The 27,630-nt window shown below is 40.9% G+C and overlaps 1 protein-coding gene across 3 annotated transcripts in view; it reads right to left on the bottom strand.

The window, feature by feature from the left end:
• Window positions 1-27,630, bottom strand: part of fgf13a (fibroblast growth factor 13a) — an 89,258-nt gene that overhangs the window by 46,254 nt on the left and 15,374 nt on the right. For 2 of the 3 annotated variants that reach the window (XM_051072462.1, XM_018660406.2), the window contains exon 3: window positions 768-935. The exons of the other annotated variant lie outside the window; for it this stretch is intronic. In XM_051072462.1, the coding sequence (XP_050928419.1) occupies window positions 768-935 (168 nt within the window). The remainder of the gene's footprint in view (window positions 1-767; window positions 936-27,630) is intronic. 3 annotated transcript variants of the gene reach the window in all.

Raw genomic sequence — 27,630 nt, 5'->3', positions numbered from 1 at the left:
CAGGCAGAAGCATAGGAAACACAGGGAACAAGAAGGGGGGAGAGACTTGCTGACTTGCTGTCTGTAGCTGAGTAGATCACTATTTAGTCATGAATATAAAACCTTTCAATCTCACATAGTTTTCAGGACAGGAAGATAAAAGAGTTTCACCTTTTTTGTTCTGAGGCCAGCTGAAGTGGAAGCACATACTGAAATTGCCTAGTCATTGAACTCATTAGGGCACCAGCTGCCTCCATCTATAACCCCTTTTCTTTTTGCACTTTGTTTTGGTCTGTGCATGCGCCTCAGGGTGGCAATGACCGAGTTAATGGTTTGGGATAGGGAGGGGTGGGCAGGAGCTACAGATGCTATGCTCCTCCGTTCAACATAAGGGGTGTGCAAGACAGACGCACCCACACGCACCCACACAACACTGGACAGGAGCAGAGAGGCCTAGGGAAAGGTGCCCTCCCACAGGTTCTCTGCAAGCAAACATGCCCCAAGCATTCAGTCTTATACTATGCTCAAACATACACGCACACACTCACACTTGCGCGTACGCATACTCACGTTCGTGCACAGACACACACATGCTAGAAAGGGGCAGAAGCACACCAGATGCTCTCTAAAAAATGGGACAGGAATGAAAGAGAACTTAGTTTGGAGGGGCGGAGAACTATCAGTTCACACAGAATATGAGAGAGAGGGGAAAACAAGACGGGAGTGGGCAGGGGTGGGGGAGGCGAGGAGCATCAGCAAATCAAAACAAGGAGGGGGTGCGGACAAACCTTCGGGCTCTGCGCTCTCTTTGTGGACGGCTTGCTTCAGCGGGCAGCAGAAGATTTCGTGACACTTAGCACGAAAGGGGGACCCTTTACTCCTTATATCCGCAGAGTGGATGGAGTCCTGCCGTAACATAATGTACTCCTGGGTACCTGGGGCAGCGTCATCCTGGACTGCGGTGGTGCCATAACAGAATGAACTGGGGTTAGAAAGCTCACCACACAGAAACAAAATAAAAATAACAACAACAATAAATAACACGTGGCAGAAACACAGGCAAATAAAAAAGACATCAAACATTAGCAACAGCTATAGCTTTAAATAACAGTTCTACAGCACATAGTGAGAGACAGAGAGAAAGGAAGAGAGAGGAGAGGGGGACAGAAGAGGATAAGAAAGAAATAGACAGGCTTAGATCAAGAACACCAAGCTCACAAAATAACTCAAATTAAAGACCAAATAAATAACAGTGCGGGCTCTGTTAAATATATCCTCGGTCGCTGAAAAGGAAAAGTGAAAAAATAACACAAAGAAAAGATAAAAGGAAACAAGAACAGTTCGATGTTCAGAATCAGTGTTATGGCAGGCTTTTAGCAGGCACTGAACCAGGAGCTGCTGTACTTGAATGAGGTGATTGTGCAGTCGGTAGAGAAGTAAAATGTTGTTGGATTGCAAGGCAAGCGTGCAGTCTGCTGCCGTGTATGCCAGGTTGGCATCACTGAAAACAGAGTTCAAGTGGTGGGTGATTATGGCCCCTCCCCTGCTCACCATGTATCCAACCCCATTTACCGTCATGAGTAGGCAAGCAGATGCAAAGGCATGCACAGGCCCCCAGGTCACACTGCGGCGGCCAGATTTGCGTTTTTATGAGGTCATGCTTACTGTAAGTGACATGAACGAGATCTTCAGTATCATCTCTCTGCATACAGTATGTGACTATAGAAATTCTGTACCGGGATCCTGTGAAAATCCCTGTGTTTCTGTCTGTATGTGTTGGACCTACTGCATCTGTCCTCTTCTGGGCACAGTCCCTGCTTGGCTTCGATCACTGACCTATTTTCTCTGTGTTGATGGATTAGCTACAAGCGAATCAACCCAAATAAATTGTATCTTCTTTTCCTAATGGATTTGAGTGCCATGCCTCTCTCTGACACATTTAATACATAATGAAAATGACTATAGAGAGGGCTATTAATCTGTAGCCACTATCGAACCACTACAATGCTTAATCCCCCACTCCACTCATGACATGTATGACCAACGTAATTATTTTCTATTTTCAGTTTAATGAAACACATCAGAAAAAAGGCCCCACAATTAACTTTTAAAAAAAATTCACACATGCAACACACGTAATGACCCATTTTCCCCAACACACAGAGTCGTTCTTGATGACCTGATATCCATGTGTTTCACGCTGTGAAAATATCAAAATCTTGTACTGCGTATAAACCTCAGCCAGCTTTATTCTGAGAGCTGAGACATGAATGGATTACAGTGCTGCCTCAGTTTCTACTCGCAGTAAAAATACACTGAACTGCTAAATACGTAGACAGACTCCCACACACCGACTACCATACGCCGTATTTTCACAGTGAGTGAGAGTGTTTTCTTCACAAAAATAAGATGCACACATGCACGTTTGTCTTCCTCAAAAACAAACAAAAACAACAACAAAAAAACCCCACATGTACAGTATTAGAGGCACATGGGTCTAATTAATATTTTCTGAAATAGTCTTTAAAGGGACAGGCAGAATTAGAACATACTAAACACTGTATACACACCACATATGTGAAGAAAAAGCTGTGTGGTGAAACCTAATAATTAGAATTCAAAAGCAGAGTGATTGAAAACATTAAAAATGACTAATGGCCATCTCAACGCCTAATGAAGATGTAACGTGAGGGTTTAAGTTATATATGTAAGTGTAGTTTTATGAATGAATCCCAAAACTATTTGACTATAGCACTCTATTCACTACTGAGTAATAATCAGACCTGTGTGGGTGCAATGTTACTAGCAGCAAACTACAGAAAATATCTGCTTTGTATTCATAGACCCAACACACTCACCCTTACTGGTGCCAACTAGGAATAAAGAGCCAAAACCATTTACTGCTGATAATTGGCTGTAGGTTTGCTCTCATTCGTAAAACCCTTTTACACACATAAACACAGAGTGTGTTTCATTTCAGTGAACTGTTCTCCTTTTGCATCAAGTGGCCTGAACTGTTATATTTTTTTTCTTTTGTTGTATAAAAATATGTTTATGATGTATGATGTTAGCATTGCCCCGTGGTTTGCAGAGGTGACACTTGACGCTTAAATGTTCACTAACCAGTTAGAATGTATCTCACTATAGAGAACGAGAGAGAGAATGATCAGGACGACTGAAAACTGCCTTTAATAGGAGACCTAACTTGCTGCACTGCATGTAACTTCCACAGAAACACCATCTTAGCAGGGCTCATAAACTGGGCCACAAGTCCTGAAGACAGATCCAAAAATGAATTCTCATATGCCAACAAAAGCAGATCCACTATCCAGTGGGCCAGCCATTGCCTGACACAAACCCCCCTTGTACTTTTACACCATAAAAAAACACACACACACACACACACACACACACACACACACACACACCAACTGGCAGCAGATAATCAGAGTTTCGCATCCAGTGCAATTAATCACCACATGCCTTTTCTCCTACGGGTCTTATCAGTATCTCTGGTGCCTCCTTCAGGCTCCTGAATAACCTGCTGCACTAATACCTCCACATCGGCAGAAGGTCCTGAAAACCCCACAGACACTATCCATCGCAGCCCCTCGCCAAGAAAACCACAGCACTGCTGAAACTTTAATGGTGCTTTGGAATGACAGAGAGGAGGGCTAAGTTTCCTTCCAGGAATACGACCCCATTCTCTGCTCCCGAGGCACAGAGGTACTGCTACAGTACTTGAACCAGTAAACATTCAGCCAAGCTCAGATCATTTAAAAATACCACTGAAGTGCTCGTAGAGAGAGATAGAAAGGAACATTGATTTGTAGAAAAACCTTTAAATCAGTGATATTCTATTTCCCTCTTGCCTGATCAGTTTCAAAGAACGAGGGGTTTGTCTGCACAAGACAGGCTTTAAGGTGAACTGAGACACTTGAGACAAAGGGTCGCTCTTCACTCTGCTCACTGGCATAAACATTAATGCACTTTCTGCAGATGTTTACTCTCTGACATCCTCACTATCCTGTCTGCTCATTTTTAAAGTATTCCTAACTGAGCTCATAGCTGAGGTGGAAAATGCGCACATGTGAACGGCAGAGACAATAGACTTCACCAAACGTCTGATTCCGGTCACCATTTATTAATGAGCCCGCTAACTGCCGGCTCATCAGAAGTAATAAAAATGAGTGATGGTGGGGCTAAAGAGGACAAACAGGGGGAGGGCTGGGCACCATCTTTTACAGCCTGTCTCCTTCATCCTTGGCCCAGCCCTTGATGAAGAGCGCATATTGGGATTGAAGGATGCATGATGGATGACACAGCAGGGCCTGGGACCTCACTCTCTATCAGACCAGCCACTCAGAGTGAGCTGTCACACGGGTTCAGATAGTCAGTGATCTACAGGCACCACTGTTGCCACACTGGACCTTCAGCAGACTGCAATAGATGTCCTTGCCCCTCTGACAGGAATAAATCTTATAGTAAGGAGAAATGGGTACAAATAGAAGGAGGGGGGTGAGATGTATCTTGCTTCAGTTAGTTGCTCATCTATTTAAGGCCCCTCATGAATGACAGGGCATGTTCAGGTTTTATGGCAACAGTATGGAAGAAGATCTGTGTGGGCAGTATTTACCATATGGGGTATAAAGCAAGTGATCTGCAACGACTGTGCTGCATGTATGTTCATGTGTGGATGTGCCCGTAGGACGGAAGAGTGGGCTTAATGTGACAAGGCATCATCAGTGACACCCTGGCTCACAAATGCCACCTATGTCATGTTCAAATGGGGTTCAAGGACGTGTGTAATCAACGGAAGCACATGTCAGGTCCAGAGAAATGAACTCCACCTCCATTTATGAGGTGCAATCTGCACAATTTACTCAAGTCATAACTTACATCCATCAAGAAAGTGGAACACTTTCATCATGACTTGACGAATAGTGTACTCACTAAATTAGAATCAGAATTAAGCACAGAAACAGGTCTGTAGCCGGAGGTTTGTGTTTCGAAAATAGCCTGGCCTCGATGTGGTTTTACAAGGAGCAGAATCTAGCACATTGTCTTCTGGGATGCCTTCGGTTGAGCGTGGCTCCATCTCGAGAAAGAATAGTTTTATTTTGGTAGTAAGTCACCTTGCAGGCAGCAGAGAAAAGTGAGTCGAGTTGAACTTGAGGTTTTCTTTGAAACGCGGAATGAGCTTGCATTTTTATTCATGCTCTCTCATCCCTCTGAGCTCATTGTTTGTCACTCTCTCTCCTCCTTTGCCTCTTTCTCTCATTTGTTCTTTGTTCTCTTGCTCTTGTTCTCTCTTTTTTGTTATAAACAGAGGCCCTATAGTGTGATATGATAGCGTGGGACTAATATTATAGCCTTTTGTAATCAACACATTGGTGATGACAATTTAAAAAAAATATGAACTGCAAAGAAAAAATCATCTACTACATCTTTGTCAAGGCTTTATTATATTAGGCTTTATTATAATAATGACCACATGTCACCATATGACCATGTGTGTGCCATTAAAGTGTGGCAAAACTATAAAATAACATGCATGTTTTCCAATATGTTTGTGCATGCTCCACTGGTGATAATTAAAAATATATGTGAGAGTCTAATTCCATTAGTATAAAGAAAGAATGATGCATAAAAGAATATAGAGGAACAATTTACACTAATGCTTGCAATTTTACTCAATATTACTCAAATGCAGCACAATAATGTCATGGCTGCAGTCATGCTCTCTGCATCAAAGCAGTTCATTTACACCAATACACAGAATGTAAGGAAGCTATGAATCTGCCTCAGAGGGCAGTCGGCCATCTTACTTATTTAGAGTATACAACAAGAATGAGTAAACACCTGGTCAATATCACTAAAATGTTATGTAATTACAGATCCCGGCAATTTAGTACTAAGAAGAATGATGCCGATTAACCTGAAAAACAGAAATGTCTGATAATTAAACTATGATGAAAGGTTTGTACTAAAGAAACAACTACAATTAAAACTGAGAAAGCTATAGTGTTCACATTATTTTATAACATTGTTCATGCAATTAGCCTTAATCAACAATCACAATCACTGAACTAAGACACAATAGCTAAGAAATTGTACTTAAATCACACTCCAAAGCTAAACCTATAGTCAGATTTGATGTGTTTTTCAGGGTATGTGATATATTGACATCTGGAGACTTTTGAGGCGACTGCAGGCTCTATGATGAGGGGAAATCATGGGCACTGAGCACACAGCCGTATGGAGTAAAGTCACTTCTGCTCTGACAGACCCTCATACAGTGCAATATAAGCTCCATCATTAGAGGTTGGTTGGTTGTTCTGGTGTTTTGAAGCATGTGTGTGCAGAAGAGAGGAATGAGCAGGTGGGGGAGAGTTAAGACTAATACCCTGCCAATACGGCGCGTCCGCAAAGACGAATGTGATAAAACTGCTGTTGAAGGCCCAATGATAGACACATACAGTATGAAAAAGTATTGATCCAACACCAAAGAGTGGCCTTGCAGAGAGCCCATTTTGCCTCATTCTGACAGCTTCCTTAGCCTCAGGGTTAGCAGTCCACGCACACACTGATGCGATTCCCACTTGATGAGCCAGAGATGTACAGGGAGGCCCCTCTCCATAAAATTTCCAATTTTCAGATAAAATAACTAAATTGGTTTCACAGTTTATTCTGTGTTTTCAACAAGGCTAGAGTGTCACTCTCAGTTGTGCAATTGTGAGAGGGGGTCAAAAACACTGTGAGGGCACACATAGTCCATTAAGCACTCAAAATAGTGTTATAATATCCAGTACCACATCTAAAACAATGGTCAGTGAATACCCTCAAAAGGCTAAGTCTTCTTGCGCAGAACAATGATGCGAATTATCATTAAATATAAGGAACTGGCATTTGTATTGTTAATTACATATATATGAAATACATATGTCATTTTAATTGTAATCTTATCTCCCCTTGGATACATTGCTTTTGTGTTTTTTCTCAATTGTTCTCTCAGTTTAACTCAAATGCTGCAACTGCATAAGAAATTACACCCCCTTTTGCTCTTTATGTCCTATTTAAGAGACTGAATATTGAACACAAATGTATAAAATAAAATAAAATAAAAAAAACAATCTTTGCTTCCCCTTTTCACCCTGAAAACTATTTTCACAACAAGGAGTTTTATAATGGAGGTTTAAATCCCTGGACTGCATCAGTTGACTTGAAAATATGCCAAATTGAGAAAAATCAATATGAAGAGACTATTTGGGTCCAAACTTGCTCACTCGCTCTCTCTCTGTCACACACACACACACACACACACACATGCCCATTTCCACTATTTTATTACAAACATTTTTTTGTGACATATTACAGGGTCAAACTCAGGGTGAAGTTTGTTTTTGTCAAAGCAGAGTGTCCATGGATGGCTACTGTCAGAGAATTAAATATTGTCTTGCTCTCCTTTAAAAGTTTACAGAACCTCTGTTAGACTACTGCGTTCTGTATTGTTCTGTATGTCCTGCTGATAAAGAACAGCAACACAAGCAAAAGGGCATGTCAGCATGAATACACACAGACACACAAATGACCCAATAAAATATTGTCATGCACGCAACCTCCAATCCCTATCATATATTCAGTGGTTTCATGGATATCGTGTCTACAGACAGGGATCAAACACACACTCGTGCTAAGGCGGATTAATGCTAAGGATCCCTTTCACGGCAATTAACAGCTGACAAGAGCAAATAGGATTGTAAAGCATATACCAGTGCCTGCCGATCATTAGGCCTTTGAGATCTGAAAGACTGAAACACTGTGGGAGGAGGTTCAAGTGTAATAGGATCAACAAAGCCTGAGCAGTAAGTGACACCAAGTAGCTTATGATATATGTCAAATCTGCTTCAAAGTCACACATGATTCTTATGTGTTCTGTTCACTCTTCAAACATAATATGTCGCACAATAAGGCTACAAGGATGGAACGACGTGTGGCCTGTCCGTCCCGCTGTGATTTGACTCCTGCTGATAGTGTGTTTTATGTGCAGTTCATCTCCAGTCTAGGGTTTTAACAGGAAACCCTCTGTCTTCTTTTATGCATAAGACGATTAGCACAATGTCAACTACCTCCTCCACAAAATTATCATGAACTAGTGAACTAAATGCACTGGTGCTCAGTTCACTGGCGTGTTCCACAGTGCTTTATAAGTAACCCACCCACACATGTGTGCAAAAATATACAGTAGACACAGTATGCTTATGTATTACCTAATACATTATGTTGAATATTACACATTATGTTTTTATTTTAACAACTACTATCAAAAGATTTACCAGGACACTAACACAGCGAGAGTGGATATAAAAATGAGCATAAAATCATCATAATCAATTCTGGTCATTGTAAATAAAACAGATTATGTAATGTAATTATTATTTAATGTAATGTTAATCTTTTGTAGGCTCTTAAAATACAAATTTTGTAATTAGCAGCCTATGAACAGTTAAATTAATGTTTAATTTTCTGGAAATAGCTGTTAATGGTGTTGCCAACCTTATACATTGTTCATCAAAACTTCAACAATTCAGAATATGAAATCAAAAAATCTGGTATTTACTTTGACTTCTAAATATTATCTGTAAAATAATAATAATAATAATGAAGTTACCACAAGCCCACAAGAAAGAACGCCAAATGGTTGCTTTCAGATGACACATACTGTTTTCTTAAAGGTGAAATTTCAGTCGGTAGCAGTTGAGTGACTGTGCACTTGGCTCCGAGCAACACATTTGTTGCTTTATGCTGAAAAAAGCATATGCTACATGCAGCTATATAAACTTTAATTAAATTCTCAGCCAAGGTATAGAGAGTGAATCATATGAATCACTTTGAGATACAGTCTTAGACTAGACAGATGCACTGAATCAGCTGGCTCCTGTCTTAATGAAAGCATACTTGACCACATGGCATACAGATGAATAGGTTCACAGTATGTGACCTTAGTCTACAAAGAGAAATAATTTACCTTTTTAATTTCCATAAAAACTGCACTGCAGTAATGTACAAACCACTTTAAAGTTTGCAAAAGTCATAAATGTGTCCTTCACTGGCCCAGGGGTAGGACTGGCCATAAATGCTCAACACACACACACACAAAAAAAAAACATAAAATGCTCTTTGCCAACAGAACGCTGTCGTCTAGTGAGTTGCATAACAGGAGACGATCTCAGTGTGAGATCTGCAGCTCAGAGCAAGAGAGTCCGAACTGCAGGATCAGCCTAGTGTAACTGTCTGCCACACGTTAGATTTAAATCTTCAATCAAAACACAGAGACCACTGTGTTGACACCTTAAAGCTGTGGACTAGACATCAAATACTGTCAAATCCATTATTTGAATGCACAATGAATGCTACTAAATGTTCTCCTTGGAATAAATAGCATTATATAATGGGAACAGTATACTTGCTTTCTGCAGGCTATTAAGCAGGGGCAGCAGTGACCGTCCCCAACCTTCTGTTCTGTCTCAACTCTCAGTGCACTTACTGATGTCTCAGTGCACGGCTGACTAAGTGCGCAAGCCCATTCCGCTCACGTCCTCTGCCACAAGTTAATGTGGGGTCGACAGGTTCTGGCTCTGCGCTCTGTAACGCCTCAGCTCTGCCAGACACCGAAAACTTGAATGATCTTTACTTTTTAAAAAACATTTACCTCCACCATTCTCTCTCGTCATCTTCCACTTACATTTTTCAGTCTGATGTGACAAAACACTGTTGGGCTCAAATTGAAAGAACAATGAGACAAAAGAGCCATTCCAAACATTAAATCACTAAATTCAATGAAAAGTTTTGAGTAGTTGCGTAATTGGTTGCGAGCACCGTGTGATCATATCACCGCTAAGCCTTCACAAGTTGTGACAAGCCTCTCCTTAATTACTTTACTGAAAAAAGTCCTTGATTCAAGCTTCTCCGCCAAGAACACAGTCTTTGGCAGAGCAGATATGGAGGGCAGCGTCTTCCTCTGCCCTCTGCCAACCAGATCGGATCCCAGATGGGCATCAAAACCACACACTCTCGCAGTTTATTAATGCACATTTACAGCCTCTCCTGTTCATTAGAGGAGGAAAGTTAGCAGAGGGAGAGGGGGTGGAGAAGGAAGGAGGAGGAGTGAAGGCATGTGTACAGTTTTAAAGAACAGGAGTAATAGGTGGAGCAGATAAAAGGAGGGTGACCTTAAAACGCCATTAGTGCGAGTCTCAGCATTGCAGAGATTTTACTGAATGTTTGAGGCATCAACACTGTGGAGTCTTAAAATCTGTCATTAAAGGCAGATCAATATCTTACAGAGAAGCAGCAGGATAGATAGAAATGAGAAACAGATTTAAAGTTGAAGTGGACAAAAAAAAACAGATGTGTTGCTACCTGTATCACACTTGTGCAACATGTTTAACACGTTTGATCCGATTCTTTCACTTTGGATTTCTTTAGGTACCCATGACATTAAGATACATGCTTTTAAAAATATGTTTGTGGTCAGAATAATAATACAAGGGATGCATTATTCATTAACAACCTGATGAAATTTGTATATATATAGTTTTGTATTTTCAAAAACATTAATGTAGCCATTTTGCTGTTGTCTTTAAGCTTTATGGAAACCTTAGTGTACTCATTAGTTGGCTTACTATAACGTTAATTGTGAGTCTTTGTGTTTACCTGAATTGGTTTTGCTTGTGTTAAGATGTTCTCCAAAATTTTTATCATTTCATGGCTTATTGACTGGAAGATTGTAATTTATCTAATAAACACCAATAAAACACTTGATAAACTCCACAGCATTTAATAGACGGTGACTTTATGGAGCTTGGTGAGCTGGGGAAAACTTCAGACTTAAAATAATAATAAAACATAATTGTTTTCCACTTGTTTACATGTGGTGTTCATCCAACCCTTCTGCCACATTAACAAGTGATGAACACACTGTCAATTCCAGTTGACCCAAGAGTCCCAACTAGCTTGGCCTTGATGCAGGATTACATAAAGGATTCAAATCCAGGCATTCAGAGAGAGGAGATTTAGGAACAGCTAACGCCAACGCTATCTGAATCATCAAATATATGGGATTAGTGTGTGATGGCTCAGTTTCCTGATGATGCATTTTAAGAGGGACAAAATCCACACACACACATCCCTTACTTGTTTTTGCTTGTGTCAAGTTGGGAAAACATCCAGGCATTTGTTATGCTGATGGTGGGTACCACAGCAAAAGAGCGTAAGAAAATAAAGAAGGAAAAAGGAGACGACCAAGATCTGTTTTCCCATCTCAGCTCTGAGACAACAGTGGTCCCTCTGAACTTAAGTGACATGAGAGCTCACCAATCAAACTGTGTAGTAACATTGTAATTCAGTGGTTTTCACAAATTCTATTTAAATTTCACTATTCACACCCATCTTTTGGAAAACTCTCTTAGAAATGGAGATGCTAATCCTTCACACATTTTACAAAATTATATTTGGAAAATTGGCTGATTTGAAGCAAAGGCTTGAAAACAACCCAACCCAATGCACCTGACCCAGAAAGGTGTACAGTCTAAATAGATTCTTTTGCATATTATAGATTTCTGCAGCAGTCACAAGTTATAAATCAAACACAGGTTAAATGTACAGAGAATTCTCTTCCTGTCTCATATAAAAAAAAACAAACTACAATGGATGCAGCTTCATTGTCATTTTCAATAAAATATTTTCCAAGTATTGTGGTCTGACACTGGGCAGATACAGTTCACTCGCAGCTGTTCCCCCAGCCTGAACATTTCCTACCTCATCAGCCAAGTCATCCCAGCTGTTAACTTATCATGTGCTCCACACACTTTCCCGGACACACACGCCCACATACTCGAATGGTCAACCAGAAAAAAACAGGCTTATTTAACAGGGACAATGAAGGGTGGAGCCGGTGGCAGTCATCTTTAACAGTTATGCCAGAATAGTTGTCCTCATGCTATACAGTGGCCCCAGCGGGAGATCTAGTGCTTAGTACCACCCCTGATGGGAATGTATCAGGAGAGACAGAGATACTGAGTACAGGCCAAGTCAGGAAAATCTCACTCTTATCTGTTGGTTTGCTACTGTAGCAGGATCACCACAGATGCCTCTCCATGTTCTGTGCATACGTGTGTGTGTGTGTGTGCGTGTGGTTTTGACTCTCTAAGTAGAACTATAGTGTTAAACACAGATCAAGATCAATTATGTTCAACAGTTCATCTGTTCTGTATTGAAATGTCAGTTAAACAGTCAGATTTTTGTCTCTGACTAAATGTTTTGCTCAGTTTTTGTCAAACTCTCATGACTTTTTTAGTCATGAGTTTTGTATGCATGAATCTTTTAGTGCCCAACAGTAGATGTCCATAGAAAGGTGCCTGTCTCATTTTGTCATCCTGTTCAAATACTGCACAACCTCTGAGAACAGTCTGCCTGTACCATGAAAACAACAACTTGTTCTGTGAGAACTGTCACTTTGAGGAAATCATACTGGGGCCACAGCACGTAACACCCACGTCACAGCACGACAGCAATGACCACGATATCCGCCCTGCTGTTTACGATGAGGTCACGATCTCAGGTCATCTTGCGTTTCATGTTTCTTAGAACAGACTCACACAGTTGCATGTGTGCGCGCAGTGTGTCTCATATGATTGTATAACAAATATCACAGTGCATGTCGCAATGTGTGAAGGCAGGTTTGTCCGGGGAGTCCATCTGCCCAAGGAGCCTCAGGGCATCTGGAGACTGTGCATGAGTGAGTGTGTTTCTCAGTACATGTAGATACACACATACAGTGTATACAAAGCCACAATCCAGTTTTACATCGTCATGACCTGTGATGTAGCTTGAAATCATGTAGTAAACAAAAACAACCATGATATTTTAATTGATTGGACTTCTGTTTCATATTGTTTTACTGTATGCTCACAATTACTAATGCTGTAGTAACACTGCAGTTACTTGCACTACCAGAGGTTAATAATAGCATATGATAACACCAGATCTTGTTTGACAGTTGCATGCAGAGAGATAATTCTATCATACACTCAGTGATTTGGTTTTTGAAACAGCACAACAATATTTCATTTGATAATGTTACTTGTTTCTACACATCAATAGATACACTGATTACCCAAGGTAATTGCTAAATTAAGCACTTAATGTCAAAGGATAAACTGTGAGTTTCTTGCTGGGTATTTTTGGTTTGTATGCATGACCATGAATATGTTTGCATGCACACGAGTGTGTACACATATTTTTGTCTGTATACAGTTTGTGTGTAATATTCTCTGAGTAATTCTTGTACGCATTTAACCCACCTTTTCCCCGTGAAGCTCCCCCTGAGACATGTAGATTCCACAGGTCTTATCCCAAGTGGCACTGTCTCAGACTTTACACTAATTCACTACAGCAAAGGCTGTCCAAACACGGGCAGACACCACCACCACTACCACACCACCGATTTTAGGTCACAAATCTCACTTCTTTACATATGTCTGGTTTCCCCTAATAGCTCTAGATGTTAATTGATTATATGTGCCCCTAGAATTAATGAGGAATAACAGGCAAATAAATTAAACAATCCTCTTAAAGAGTACAGAGAAAATCATGCCTGATGACTTCTGTAGCCTTCTACATATGTTTTTGATGTTTCAACACTTTCATACAAATTGTGCCACAAGCTGCGCCTGAGCAGGAAAGACTGTAACTACATATATTTAGGGAAAAGGGCAAAAGTATGCTCAAAGCATAATAGACCACATCCCTCTAACTTATCAAATACAGTGTGTTCTAAGTAGGAAGTTCAGCTTAAAATCTTAAGCTAACAAATGTTTGGACCAAAGGACAGTGCGATAGATAAAGAATGGCTACAAAGAGCTGCAATTCTGAGTTGAGTGCAGTTCTGGTTCTGACTCTGTACTATGTTGTTCGAGTGCATGCGCCTGTGTTTCCTTTAGCGTGTGTGTGCACGTGGAGGGTGTAGGCTGGGCATTAGTTGATGCTACCAGCGTTTTATGACTACACAGAACCCATTACACAGTTGAGGAGCACAGCAGAGGGAGGGGGGTGGCGTAGGATTTAGCTCAACACCAAGACATGAATTATGCAGTCAGGCCATCCAGACATGTAACTGTGTATCTTTTATAAATGCCTTACAGAGGCAAAGCAAGTTTAGCGAACATTTCCTCTCGCCACTCAGCGCTTCGCATCGAGAGAGAGAGAGGGAGTGAGGGAGGAAGAAGTGAAAGGGAGGGAGGGCATCTCAGCAGAAGCTTCTGGCACCACCCGTGATAAAAAGTGACATCCGAGAGCGATGCAGCGAAAAGAGTTCATTCCATCCGTCTTACGCAGGCACTGCACTTGACGGATTTAAAAATGATACACGGAGTAGAGTTCTCCCTCCCTCTGACTTTGATCCCGAGTGAGGGTTTTACAAGAATTGCACTTGGTCATAAGCATAAATAGGGCAAGGGGCACCATCTGTGCAAATTTGGGATGAACAAGGGGGTCATCATGTTAAGCCCTGCAGATGGTGACCAATCAAAAACATAAGTGCTGTAAGTGGCCACTCATATTTTTTTTTTTTTTTCAAGCATTATACCCTGTGATTTTTAGGACACATATGAGAGCTCCACAGACTATGAGGAGGCTTCTGTGTGTGTGTGTGTGTGTGTGTGTGTGTGTGTGTGTGTGTGCAAGCATCTGTAAGTCCAGGTGTACTGGCCTGCAAGAAAATGCCTGTGAAAAATAGAGGAAGGGAGAAAAAAAGAGAGAAACCATGCACATGTGTGTGTGCATGCGTCCAACGCTGAGTCGAGCTCCGGCTAGGTTTACTATCTGGTGTTTACAGAGAGCCTGATCAGAGGGATTACAATTACACAGGAACTGCTTAAGACAGCTGCTTTACTCAGCGTTATCAAACCACCCACGCTCGCCATACGCTGACACCCAACAACACACACACACACACACACAAGTGGTAAATGAAAATCTACACCCTTCCCGATATTTACAAGCACTTGTACTACCAACAGGTGACTAACCAGGGTGCTGGTAGTTTTATTGACAACATTTCTCCAGGGATTACTGGCATCCAGACGTTTTTAGTAAGCAAGTCAAACAGTGTCTGAAAATAGCATTTTCTTTCAGTCTGATGTGCCATGTTACAGATTCTTTTAACTGTCTACAAAGTTCAGAGACTGACTCTAACTCAGAATTATAAATCCAATTTATGTATGCTGTGTATTCAGTCTTTGGCAGCATCAGCAAAAAATTAAGCTAAGTTGTTAATCTGATTGCCAAATGCACAAATTCAGTCTAAAAAAAAACAATGACACATTTGTTTGTTCTATGTAAAACATGACAATTTTCAGTTTCAACAGACTTGGGTTAGCTCCAAAACTATCAAGATTTGCTTAAACCCTATCCCAAATCACTGAAGAAAAGTTGGCGATATAATTAGGCACAGTAGAATAAAACTACATCAGTGGAGTTTCAGGGTTTCCCAGCAACAATCCTTAACACAATTCACATTTAATCCTCCACAATAGGACATGTGCCCAAAGCTGAAATATTTATCGATATCATGTCCAATGAGTGAATGGCAGCTTACAGGGAAGGGGAAAGTGTGAGGTGAAGGAAAGCACCAGTTGTTGGTGATCCCCGTGTGAAAATGGTTCTGTAACTGAAAACCACTTGTTACCCTGCCACACTATTCCAGAACAGTCTCCACCACGAGGCCTGCAGGGGAGCAGCTGGACAGCCAAACCGAAATGCTCTGTCTCGGGTTTAACTCCAGCTTCATTTTTTATGTGACTTCATTGATTTCATTCATTTATTCGCTCATTGATTGCTGATGGAATGAATGGGTTGCCGGACTGAATCGAATACCTCACTAGTGCTTGCATCTTCCTCCACCTGCACAGAGAGATTATTGTGCTCTTCCCTCATTAATGGTCCCACAGCTGTTTGGATGTTTTGTGTGTGTATTTGAACAGCCACCTCTGATGAGCAGAAGCCAAGGCCGCAAAACACTAAAGTGCTTCACAATGTTGCAGATAATTACCATGACAACATCCAGGGCTTGAAAGGGAAAAACGAGCTAGAATGGCTGGAGTAGAAATACTGCAATGTTAAAGAAATCTATCAAATGAGGCAGTTTTTCCCATGGGATGTGGGCTATTAGTGTGGTCAATATTTGTTTAATGAGGAACAGTTGTAACAATTAAGCATTAATTGCTGCATCGTATTTATCTGCTCTGATGCCTACATTGTAGAGTGGATTGTGAGTGGGCCTCACCTTCCATTTAACGTCAGAGTCAGTCCTCGTCAAAACGCAGCCACTCATCATTCAAAACAAGCAGTGGGTGAATTAGTATGCATGTGAGGATTCACATCCTGTCAGCATTACAAAAGCGTGTATGTTGTTGTCTATACTGCTAACTTTTGCACTGTTGTTCTGAGCAAAGCAAATCGTACATGTCACTTCAGCAAACACTCCTGAAATAAAAGATGTGTTTGTCTCCTGCTCCTCTGCTGTAGAAGTCCATGTCAACTTCACTATGGTATGTTAAATATTTGATGGCTATATATGTGCAGCAAATGGCTATTTGCAGCAAGCAAAGCTGTCTTTCACTAAATCACTGCAAAGTGTGTTTGTGCTGTATATTAGGTGAAATAGATTGAGAATTTTCATTAGTATGAGTATTCCTCAAATGTTCCTAAGCAAGCATTGGCCTACAGTTCATAAGCTAAACATAAAAGTACTGAAAAAGTCCTGTTGCATCCTTGCCTGTTAATATACTGTGAGAATTACTGCCCTAGTCTAAAAGCAATGCACTTTAATATAAACTGATGGCACTGATAAAATGTATCTGTGAAGCCAAATGAGATTTCGTAGGTCAGTTTGTAGTGCCGCCCTTTTGTTTTAACACAAAGCCAAGCAGCACACTGGCAACAAATGCCACACTGCTGCACTAGACTAGTGAAAAAAGCACTGAGAAAGAGAGAGATTCTTGATACAGCATCCATTTCGTCATGTTATTATGGTTGTATTGCTACAGGGCCAGATGTCCTATTCAGCGGAGATGAAGAGATACTAAGAATAAACCCAATATCCTTAGTGCTTCATAATATTACAGCAGGCAAACATATTAGGAGTGCAGTATTTGAAATCATGCAGCACGGCTCACGTCACACATGATAATCAATAGCAGTATTTCTAGTCTTGAATCTGGCCTCGTCCATGACTCATGAACATTATGCAGATCAGTCAAAGTCAAATCACTTCTAGGTCAATCACTCTCGGAGGCTAGGCCTTTTTTTTTTTTCTTTTGTAAAGGCTTCAAAATGACTGTAGCTATCAAGATGCATTTTAACCTCAGTATACAAAGCCAATGACATGCAACCAAATGGTTTTCTATATGAGGAGAAGATTAAACTACAAATACATTTTGTGAAAATTGAAAAAAGTGACAATGAAACAAAATAATTTGAAATAATGCTTAAAGGGCTACTCCAGTGATTTGGTATTATCTTTCCATTAGTGCTACAACAATTTTTGATAATCAATTAATCATATAAATATGTTTTAAAACCAAAATATCCAATATTTGATGCCTCTAGGTTTTCAAATGTGAAATCAGTGGAGCACCCTGTAACCTGATGTTTTGATCAGAGCCCACCACTGTTCCAAATGACATTTTTGATTCTATGATAGAGTTTCTAATAGACAGAAAAGGTCCCACTTTCATATCACAGTATCTGTAGGCAGTCTGGGGTCATGGATCCATTAAATTGTTTTGGTTGGGGGATGTTGTTTTTCTGCTGTTTTTTGCAGAGGCTTTACATCACAGCCCTTATTAATGTCAGAGCAGTAGACCTTAGCCAGCACGTGAATGTGCCACCACCGGCAACAGTATGGAGGAGCTTACAACTGTACACATCGTGCTCGCAGACTCTACAACTGCTGCTTTCTCCACACTTTATCAGGTTTAAATCTAATGCACACTGGATTAGCCTTTGTCCTTCATATGACCTAACCACAAACACTCCATTATGGCTTGAGGCCATAAAACCCAGAGGGACCGTAGTTCAGTACATAAAGCACCTCTGGTCCAGTGCAATTCCCTTAACTGAACTTTTCCAGCGTAACTCTGATTACCAGGGTATGTCAAAAAGCCATTAGGGTCAAGTAGCCATTCTACACGGTGAGCTTTTTTCTGTGCTTCACATTCTGTCTAGTTTGCAATGTCAATCACTATGGCTTTCTTTAGAAAAACCTTAAAGTGAAATCAGGGAAAATTGAGGTAAAAATGGATTATTATTCCATGACATAACAGCTACCACATAGCAGGGTGAGCTCAGTGGCAAGGTTTAATAACACAGGTTAGCAAAACTAATCAACAAAGCGAGCAGCGTTGGTTTTCCATGACCTTTGCTGTTGCTGGCCTGCAGTTTAGCTATCCACAGGGGGTTGTGGGTAAAGCAGCAAGATGTGATGGGAGGTGTCTTTCAGGATTGCACCATTATACGTAGGAAAAAGCAGATGCATATAGACAGAGACAAGTTAAGACATGGATAGAGAGATGAAGACAAACAGATGCAGATTGCTGGCTTCTAGAAAAGTCTTTTGGAAAGACACATCCAAATAAATATCATATTCATCTAAAAATATCAAATTTGAAGAGCCTTTTATCTGAACTGTGGCAGTAAAAGAAGACTATATATAGCACAGTGAAGCTATGTAACCCCAATGACCTAATTCCTTTTCTGTCAAGTTGTAGAACCCATTTCTTTATCCCTCCACCTGTCACACCACGGCACCTCAGGGGTCACCCTCAAAAAGAAAGCACCATAATCAAAGGATGGGGCAAATAGTCTGGGAGCAATCAGCACCACATCACTCCATCCATCATCATTCTCTTCATCCTCTGCATGCCTCCCAGCTAACTCAGTGCCCTGCCCCCTGACCTGTGCCATAAACAGGTGTAATGACACTCTGGTGGAGCAAAACTGTGAACATGGCACGCCAAGGCTGAGAGCATGATGACAGCTTAGCGACCAATCAATTCCTTAAATAAATCTGGTTCTACATTACAAAAAGTGACCACAACCTTGGGTTTGACGACTATAATTGATGGTGGACTTTAACTGGTGGCACCAAGAGAATGGAGTTTTACAACAGGCCAGAGGGGACTGTGCACTGATAAGATTCTACAATTAAGCTTCTGACTTGGGATTGTGTTAATGTATACTATACACAATATAGCAACAAGAAAAGACGAAGTATACTGTAAAAATCGCTGCTTCATGGGGTCAAAAGTATTTTTTATCAAAATGTTTATATTTACCTTGCTTTTCCCTTTTTTTCAATTTGGAATGACTAATTCTTCCTGCACTGCAGTGTCCTTGTCCCACTGTTAAATCCCACTGTTAGACCAGGGTGAGGTGTAGACTGCCAAGTGTCTCCTCTGATACATATGGGCACACATTTGATTCCACAGTGGGTTCCCATCTGAAAACACTGCCAACTGTGTTTGAGAGGGTGCCTGGCCAAGCTAGAAACTACTCTGCTTTTCAATTTAACCTCTACCACAGTGGGTGATAGGGTTCACCACGGTGCCGCTGAGGCCTCTTAAAAATAATTTAAAAATATTATATATACTTTTTAAATTTATTATGGCTATTTTTCATTTAAAAAGAAAAGAAAAAATGTTATGACATTATGTACAGCCATCCCCCTTAAGTCTGTCAGCAAGACAGCAATCACAATTAATGACTTTGTGCATGACAGCTACTCAGGTTTGATATACAGCCAGAATTATGCTTTGTCTTGCCCATTTGCTCCACTGCTATATGTCAGTCTCCATGAGAGACACGAAAATAGAAAGAAGATTGATAGGATCGTGCCTCTAGTCTTCAACTGCATCTATGATTACATACTCAATATGTATTTTTCACTGTCTACTGCAGAGATTAGAGAGTTATATGCAGGTTAGCTCTGAACACCAAGAACTGGATTCACTGATAGAGGCAGAAATGGCTGCATTAATAACAACTTGAACGTTCTTGTTCTCTTGCTTACACTCTATGTGTTTTAAATTTGTTAAACAAAGAACAAAGAAAAAAAACATGCCAGTGTATTTTAGAGAGGCATCTTTTTCTTTGTAATATTCAAATGTGACTTTCCAGAAATAGCTTGTTGTCAGCTCTATCCAGTTTAAGCTCTCGTTGATGAATAATTCAGAGAAAAATTTACAGGTGAAAATGAGCTCATCCACATACTCCTACAGTTCTGCATCATAGGCAACAAAGATGCTAAAACATAACACACCAATACATAGTCATACACATCCACAGCTATACAATGTCATCAAACGCAAGCACTCTTCATGTGCTACATTATATATGCTGGTGACACAGAGCGAGAAAGAGTGGGCCACTTCATGCCAATCCCCCATTTACAGACACACACATGCTGTGCGTTACCATACTTCGAATATACATAGGCTAGCCTATAGCCTACATTATGACCTAGATGGGAGAAAGGGGGGCAGGGAGGAGACTTAAACACTTTTCTCTGTCTGCTGTCTCAGTAGAAGTGTAAGGCCCTCCTTCTCCGACACACTTAGTCTCTTAATGGGGCCTTGTTAGTGTGTTTGTGTGTGTGTGTGTGTGTGAGAGAGAGAGAGAGAGAGACAGAGAGAGAGACACGTTAATCCTAGCTCCCCTGCCACTAGCACTACGACCACCTCAGCAGCCACACTAGGCTCAGGCAGAGAGCATGCTCATTAAAGTCAACTGCCTAACACATGAGCCTGTGATATGGCAAAAGGCAGGGCTTCACGGGAAATTGCCCGCTGCACTCAAGCCTTTATAAAAATGGGCTGAGCAGTGCAGGATTCTGGGTAGACAGAATGAGAATTGTCATGCCACAGAAATGCACAGTTGTCTGGAACAACTTTTGCTTTGCAAGGTTAAATTGACCAGTTTGAGCTTAAGTGGACTGAGTAACTGGGCTATAGTCTGATCTGGTCTAATCTGGGCCGGGTTGTTCTGGGTCTGTCTGTTGACTGTCCCCCACTCAGCTCTGCCAGTCTGTACCCAGAGGACCTGTTATTTTGGGAGCTCAGCTGAGAAGAGATGACAACATCATGGACTGCTTAAGCTGCTTACATTTCCTCAAGCACTCCCAGTGCACCCTGGGATCTACACCCTTGTGTTGCTACTGTCACTGTTGCTCCACATGCATCGATAGGATGCGAACAGGCATTGTGTTGCATTTGCAGATTCAAGTCTAATCTGCACAGGTAACACACATAATTAGAAAAACATTTCCTGTTTTGGGCAGCAGTCAGAACGGAGCGATATCAGCATGTGACTACCTCTAATGAATGTGTGCCGATCAAGCGGAGTGCAAAACATGGGGACAAGTCACTGAAGCTTGAAGATGAGAGAATCCCAGAAGACTGTGGAGAGGGATGGGATGGGGTGACACAGCAGTGAGGTGATAGGGGGACAAGTGTGTGTGTGTGTGTTTTGGGGGTGGGGGGTTAAAGTTAATAGACACAGGTCTCAGTTGAATGAGAGCCCAATTTATCTGTGTTCTTTTCTAAGTACACAGGCTGAGGGCAGATGTCCAGGATTGAAATAGAATGACAAACTTTGTATTATTGGAAAAAAGCAACTTAATCACATAGCTTTTTGTGTTTCTCTCAGTACATTACTTCAATATTCAAGTTTTACTGCATTTTAATATTATACTAAATTTGATATTAAATTGCTATCTAACTGCCTAGTTCTTCAATATGTTGCTGTAGTTGCTTTTGTTCATATAAAACAGATCACCTCATGTCCACTTGAGGATTCTTTTCTTGCTCTTGTACCAAGTACGTTTGATGTCTGATATGAAAATACTGATTATAAATGACAAGTAAACTATGGATGTACAGTTTGATAACTTCCTAGTAAATTCAACGTTCAGTGTGGGCAAAGGCAAACCACTGGTAGGAATACATATTTTAAAAGAATAAAATAAAACAGTAGTGTGTTTGAGGTCAAGAACTACACCACAATGCCAAAACTGGGCAATGCCCTGTCACGTTTTTCTTAAAAGGAAAGAAATGTTAACACAAGAGGAAGCTATATATGCTAAGCTATATATGTAGCAGCTATATATGTAGCAAATGTAAAAGCTTTCCATAACCTGGGTACAAGCTGGATCATTACTGTGTTATATGAAATGGCAATAAACATTAGTATATTACATTTTATTTATGTGGAATCATCCTGTTAAACTTCAGTGTACTGTTGCTTTGGCCATTTTTTGGAAAACCATTTCAATAGTTTCTACAGTATGTGATATGCTATGCAGAGTGGACATAACAGGTCAACAGGGTTCATGGCGTGAACTGTCAGCACAGTCCTGCTTGAATATGTGAGTTGATACTTTAGCAGCAGGCATAATGAGTGCGTGCCAGGCACAGTACTCTGCAGTTATGGCCGATCAGACAGACCAGCACTCATACAACGAGCTCCATCACAAGCGACACAGACCTGGCCCAGGTTATTACAAGCTCATTAGCCAGTGGTGCAACATAAAATTTGACGACGTGAAATCCAAGTGTTGCCGGGGGAGGAGGAGAAGGAGTTAAGCGGCGTGTTATTCTGAGTCCAACGTTAGGAGAGTAAGTTGGAGTGGAAGTGACAGAAGGGAAAGTAGACAGGCAGAAAGCTTTAAACCTTTTCTAAAAAGGGAGTGCTAATGTGCTGCTAGAAGTAGTTTGGAGGGATGAAAAAGAAGTAAGTGGTGTGAGGAGAAAGGAACGGTGAAGATAAAAAGTCTAGATCAGTTTTCTGAGGGTTATAGATATGGACTTGTTACTAAAGCATTAAATGTCTGTTCTTTCTCTGTCAACAGACTATCATTGGAATACACTTGAATAGGGCATTAACCTCTAACTTTGCAAATAGTGCAAGTCTTGCTGTAGCTCTGCGCAGCTTCCAGGTGTAACCCTATAACTCTGCTAATGCTGTAAACAAGCACATATTCCTGTTTTTTTGTTTGTTTGTTTGTTTGTTTGTTTTTTTAACTTGCCTGGCTACACACGGGTTAAATTTGAGGGGGGAGACAGACAGTGAGATCAGTCGCAGGTTATCTGTGCAGACATTCATCAGCATTCAGACTGCTGCTGGCTCAGACAGCATCCTACAGCACAGCACGCTTCAAAGTGAGAGAGACAGAGAGAAGCAAGAGGAGAGAGAGAAACCCTCCAGCCAGAGTAACATGAAGTAATCTTGCAAGACCACATTCATGGGCCTCTGCCATGCAAACTCTTACATACAGCTCATGCATACATTAGCAGCTGCACAGCTCACACAACGGGTGTTAAGTGAGTGGGCACTACTCACTTGTAAAAAAATTTTGCGTTTTGCAGAAAAAAATCCCCGTCTTTCATTTTATTTGAGTTTTTTGATACAGTCTTTTGTAGCTTTGTCTGTTTACAGTGTACCTTTTCCACAGAATATTTTGTGCAAGATCTGAAATTATTTAATTATTTAAAATGATTGTGAACATATCCTGTTCAGACTGACATCATTTGTAGTCATCTGAGAGATGATGCTGTGCCTTGAGAATATGAGAATGAGCGTGTGTAGATTATTCTGTGTGTTACCATGGGCTGTGACTTCATTCACGCTACAGTATTTACTCTACAACACATGCATGAATCTGCATGCAAATGTACGTGTCAATCCTCACAAACATGCAGTGTGCATGCGGTACGCATAGAGACATACACACTGTTTCCTCATGTGATTATGGAGTCAATCACACATGCACACGTTCACACTTTGTTTCTAATAATGTCCTCAGAATAAACTAAAATTACCTGGCTGCTCTCCCTCCATGTTGTGTATTAGATGACATGCAGGAGCTCAGGGCCCCTCAGTGGCCCAACTCTGCCCAGACACAGCAGATGGGAAAGCCATTAGGCCTACACCAGCTCACACGACCCCTGCCTCCCGAGGGTTTGTTTTTACACAGCCTGAGGTATGGGTTCAAACACTGATCCTTCAAAATAAAAGCTGGGACCTCACCTCCCCACTGTTGTTACAGCCTCACTCAACACATGTAGACAGCAGGGATGAGCCACCTATTGGCTGACAAACTTGTTTCTGCTCTTCCCTCCACTTCTTGTCAATTTAATATCCTACACACAGTTAACAGCAAACGTTCAAGCTAACAGTTTATATTCTAATATCAAAAACTGACAAAAAATAGTAGACCATGTACAAAGTACACATTTTGATGACTTTTGCAGGAAATTGACCAACCAAGCATTTTTGCACCAATCATAGTAGAATAATCATGGGTTTTGAAAGTTACTGCATGTAGTATGAAACACTGTGGCTGTGGTTAGCATGAATTCAGTCGATTAGATGTTGACAAACCTAGGATAGAAAAAAGTCCATAGAAACTTGTTAAGTCTGTTCTGTTGCAGTAGTCACTTTTCCATTGTCCATCTGTGTGCTCAGTATGTTCGAATCACTGTTTTGCCAAATTACGCATAAATAAACTGCTTTAGTGTCACTTTACTGGCCTTCTCTAGCCCCACCAGTATTTAGCCATATTTTGGCAAAACTAGGAGTCTTTGCAACATACTGAGTGTACAGATGGACAGCGAAAGAAGCGTATAATGCTGCAGGAGTCTTATGAGAGGCTTTATGAGCATTTTATGATGTTTTAATAGTGTTTCCCCAGTGAGACTTGCTGCCGTTGGAATGGATTCTAATAGACATGAATCCACCACAGTTGCCATTCTTGAAGAAGTAAACTACTAACTTTTTAAAAGCACTTTTCAAGGCCATGGATGTTCAATAGTCATAAAAAATATTTTGAATGAAGGATCACTTCTGCTAGTATACATTTCCTTACCAAAGTGCAACATCGTAGCACTGTTTCTCCTTTTACTTCAGTGCTTTTCAACAGAAAGAAGCCTGCCTATAACCCCCTCAGGAACCTTCAGAGCACCCACACAACTGCCTGTTAACAAGCCCAAACTGGCATGATTCAGCGACGTGTGCGACAGCGTCAGCACTGCCTGTTAGAAAATCTGCCACCATCGGGTCATTTTTCTTCCATTTTTCCGCTTTCATCTCCCCTTCAATCAGCAGGCAGGGTGCCGTGACACAACTACTCATTAGTAAGCAGCAGTGGGCAGGCGGAGATCGCTTTGCAAAGACAAACAACTTAATTAGTGGCGGCACAGCTTTAATAAGTTCAGCTCAAAATAGTTTGGAAAAGCGGGTGAGAAACATAACATCACCAGCACTGTAATTATGTCTGGGCTAGATTTGGATTTCACATTTAAAAGGGGAGGGCACAATTATTGTGGCTGAGGTTTACTGAAGCTTTTACTGTATTGTTGGTACTCTCCTGGATGTGGTGTCAACAAGCCAACAAGTGATGCAACTGTTTATATTGTAATGACATGATGTTCACGAGCTGCCAATGGTTTGACATTTATCTGAACACATATACACACAGACAACCCTCCTGTGTAAGTTGCCTCTGCGAGCAATGATTTGCTTTACATCGTTAATCTAAGGAACTCAGTAGTTGTATGCACCTGCAATGACAACTCACATTTGCTTTGTGTGTATGTGTGAGTGTCTGTGTGTATACTTTTGTAAGTGCTCATGCTCAGACTGAAAAGAGCAAAGGGAGAAACTCACTGTGTTACACTTGCGGCTTTTTTTAATCTGTTTCTAAAACACAGGAATGACTGAATAAAAACTCTTCTGTTCCCCTGCACACCTGCACACACATATGCACGCATACACCTGGCCTTTCTCAGGTTCTCAGTTTTATTCAGAGCAGGATGAGTGGAGCTGCACCACAGTCATCAAATCCACCAGGAGCTGGGGATACATTAACCTGTTTTTATGATTCCACTGTCTCCACACTGTGCATTTTAGATCACCTGGGTCTGATTTATGCAGGGCAAATTTGCACTGTGTCTTTCATTCAATTTGTGCTCACGATCTGCTAGTAATGAGTGCCTGATTATTAAGGTAGTGACTAATTACGCAATCAGGGACTGGGACTGACTTCTAATGTGCAGGTCACTGGGGTGAATTTATGGGAGAGCAGCAAACTCAGAAGAGAAATTATAAAGCAGAGATGCTGCATAAAGATACTCATTAGGATTCCAAAACATTTACAAAAGGCCACAGTTCAGAACAGTACAATTACTGCAATCAGAGCCACGAAATAATCATTTAAAATAATGTAATTGACATGCATAATAATCCATATACTATACTATTGTAACAATAGTAATGACAAGTACTCATAATGTAGACATTTTAGGACAAGTTAAATTCACATTAATGTCCATTTTACTAACAGATCTATATGATAGTTTAAACATCTTTTAAAATCAAATGTTATCACATTTAAATGAAGTACATGATGAACTTTATATAGTGACAAAATTCCATAAGGTTTTATCTGCCTGTCAAGTAATGTGGTGCCATTAAGTTTAATGAAAACCTGCTGAGCCAGTAGCCTGTCGCAGCGATTAGCATGCTGGTTTGGATTCCAGCATGGGTCAGGTCACTTGCAGTAGCTGGGTTAGCGGTTATCGCAGAGTAGGCAGCTTGGTTAGCCTGCAGGATAGAAGGAACCCAGATACTTCCAAATGTATATATGTGTGTGTGTGTGTGTGTGTGGATGGGTATGGGTGGGTGGGTATTACTGTGATGGCACGGCCAAGACAGGATGGAGACCCAGAGCCAAAGATGAGACCGGTAGACCAACTTGCAATGAGACTGAGCAGCCATCTGTCCCTCTGAGCTTTGTAGCACACCCACCCACACAAACACATAACACACACGCACATACTATAGACTATTCCCCAACACATTTAGCTGATGGATACTGTGCATTTGTAGAGTAGCATGTTGTAATCATCATGCTTAAGCACTTCCTGAATCCCTGGAATTGCTCCCTGCACTGTGTCCTACTGAGAATTTCCTGGAATTCATGAATGAATGAAAAAATGAATGGAAAAATTTGACAATGTAAAATCAGTGCTCATATTTCTGTGCTCATACTTGGCAATCCACTAAGCATCTGCTTTGCTGATATATTACAGCTATTTTCATCTACACTAAAAAAGGATGCTGTGCATTGTCGGTAGAGGATAGAAATGTTATTGAAACGCCAATGGCTCTTTTTTTCCATTCGTCTTCTCAAGATTAAACAAGAAAGAAAGAAAAAAAACAATGAATAAAGTTCAATGACCTGACAGACAAAAATATTATTTTCTAATCCTTTTCACTTTCTTGTGTCTCACAGCTAAGGAGCCATGCAAGCGCTTTTTTTTTTTTAAAGGGTGTGATGACTGATTTTAGAGCAAGTGTGAGGACTGCCTCCACACAGTGTTAACAACACATTCTGTTCATCCCACCAAAAATGCCCACAGGGTCCAAATACAGTCTCTTAGCAGAACTTACACAACATGCAAATTTATCCTATAAAACTGTTGCAGCAGCGCAGATGTACAGAAGTAATGACACTCAGATTGGTATTGTTGGCTG

This window comes from Lates calcarifer, linkage group LG8, assembly GCF_001640805.2.
Source record: "Lates calcarifer isolate ASB-BC8 linkage group LG8, TLL_Latcal_v3, whole genome shotgun sequence".
NCBI classification, from domain to species: Eukaryota; Metazoa; Chordata; class Actinopteri; family Centropomidae; genus Lates; species Lates calcarifer.
This window is presented reverse-complemented; position numbering and strand designations above follow the sequence as displayed.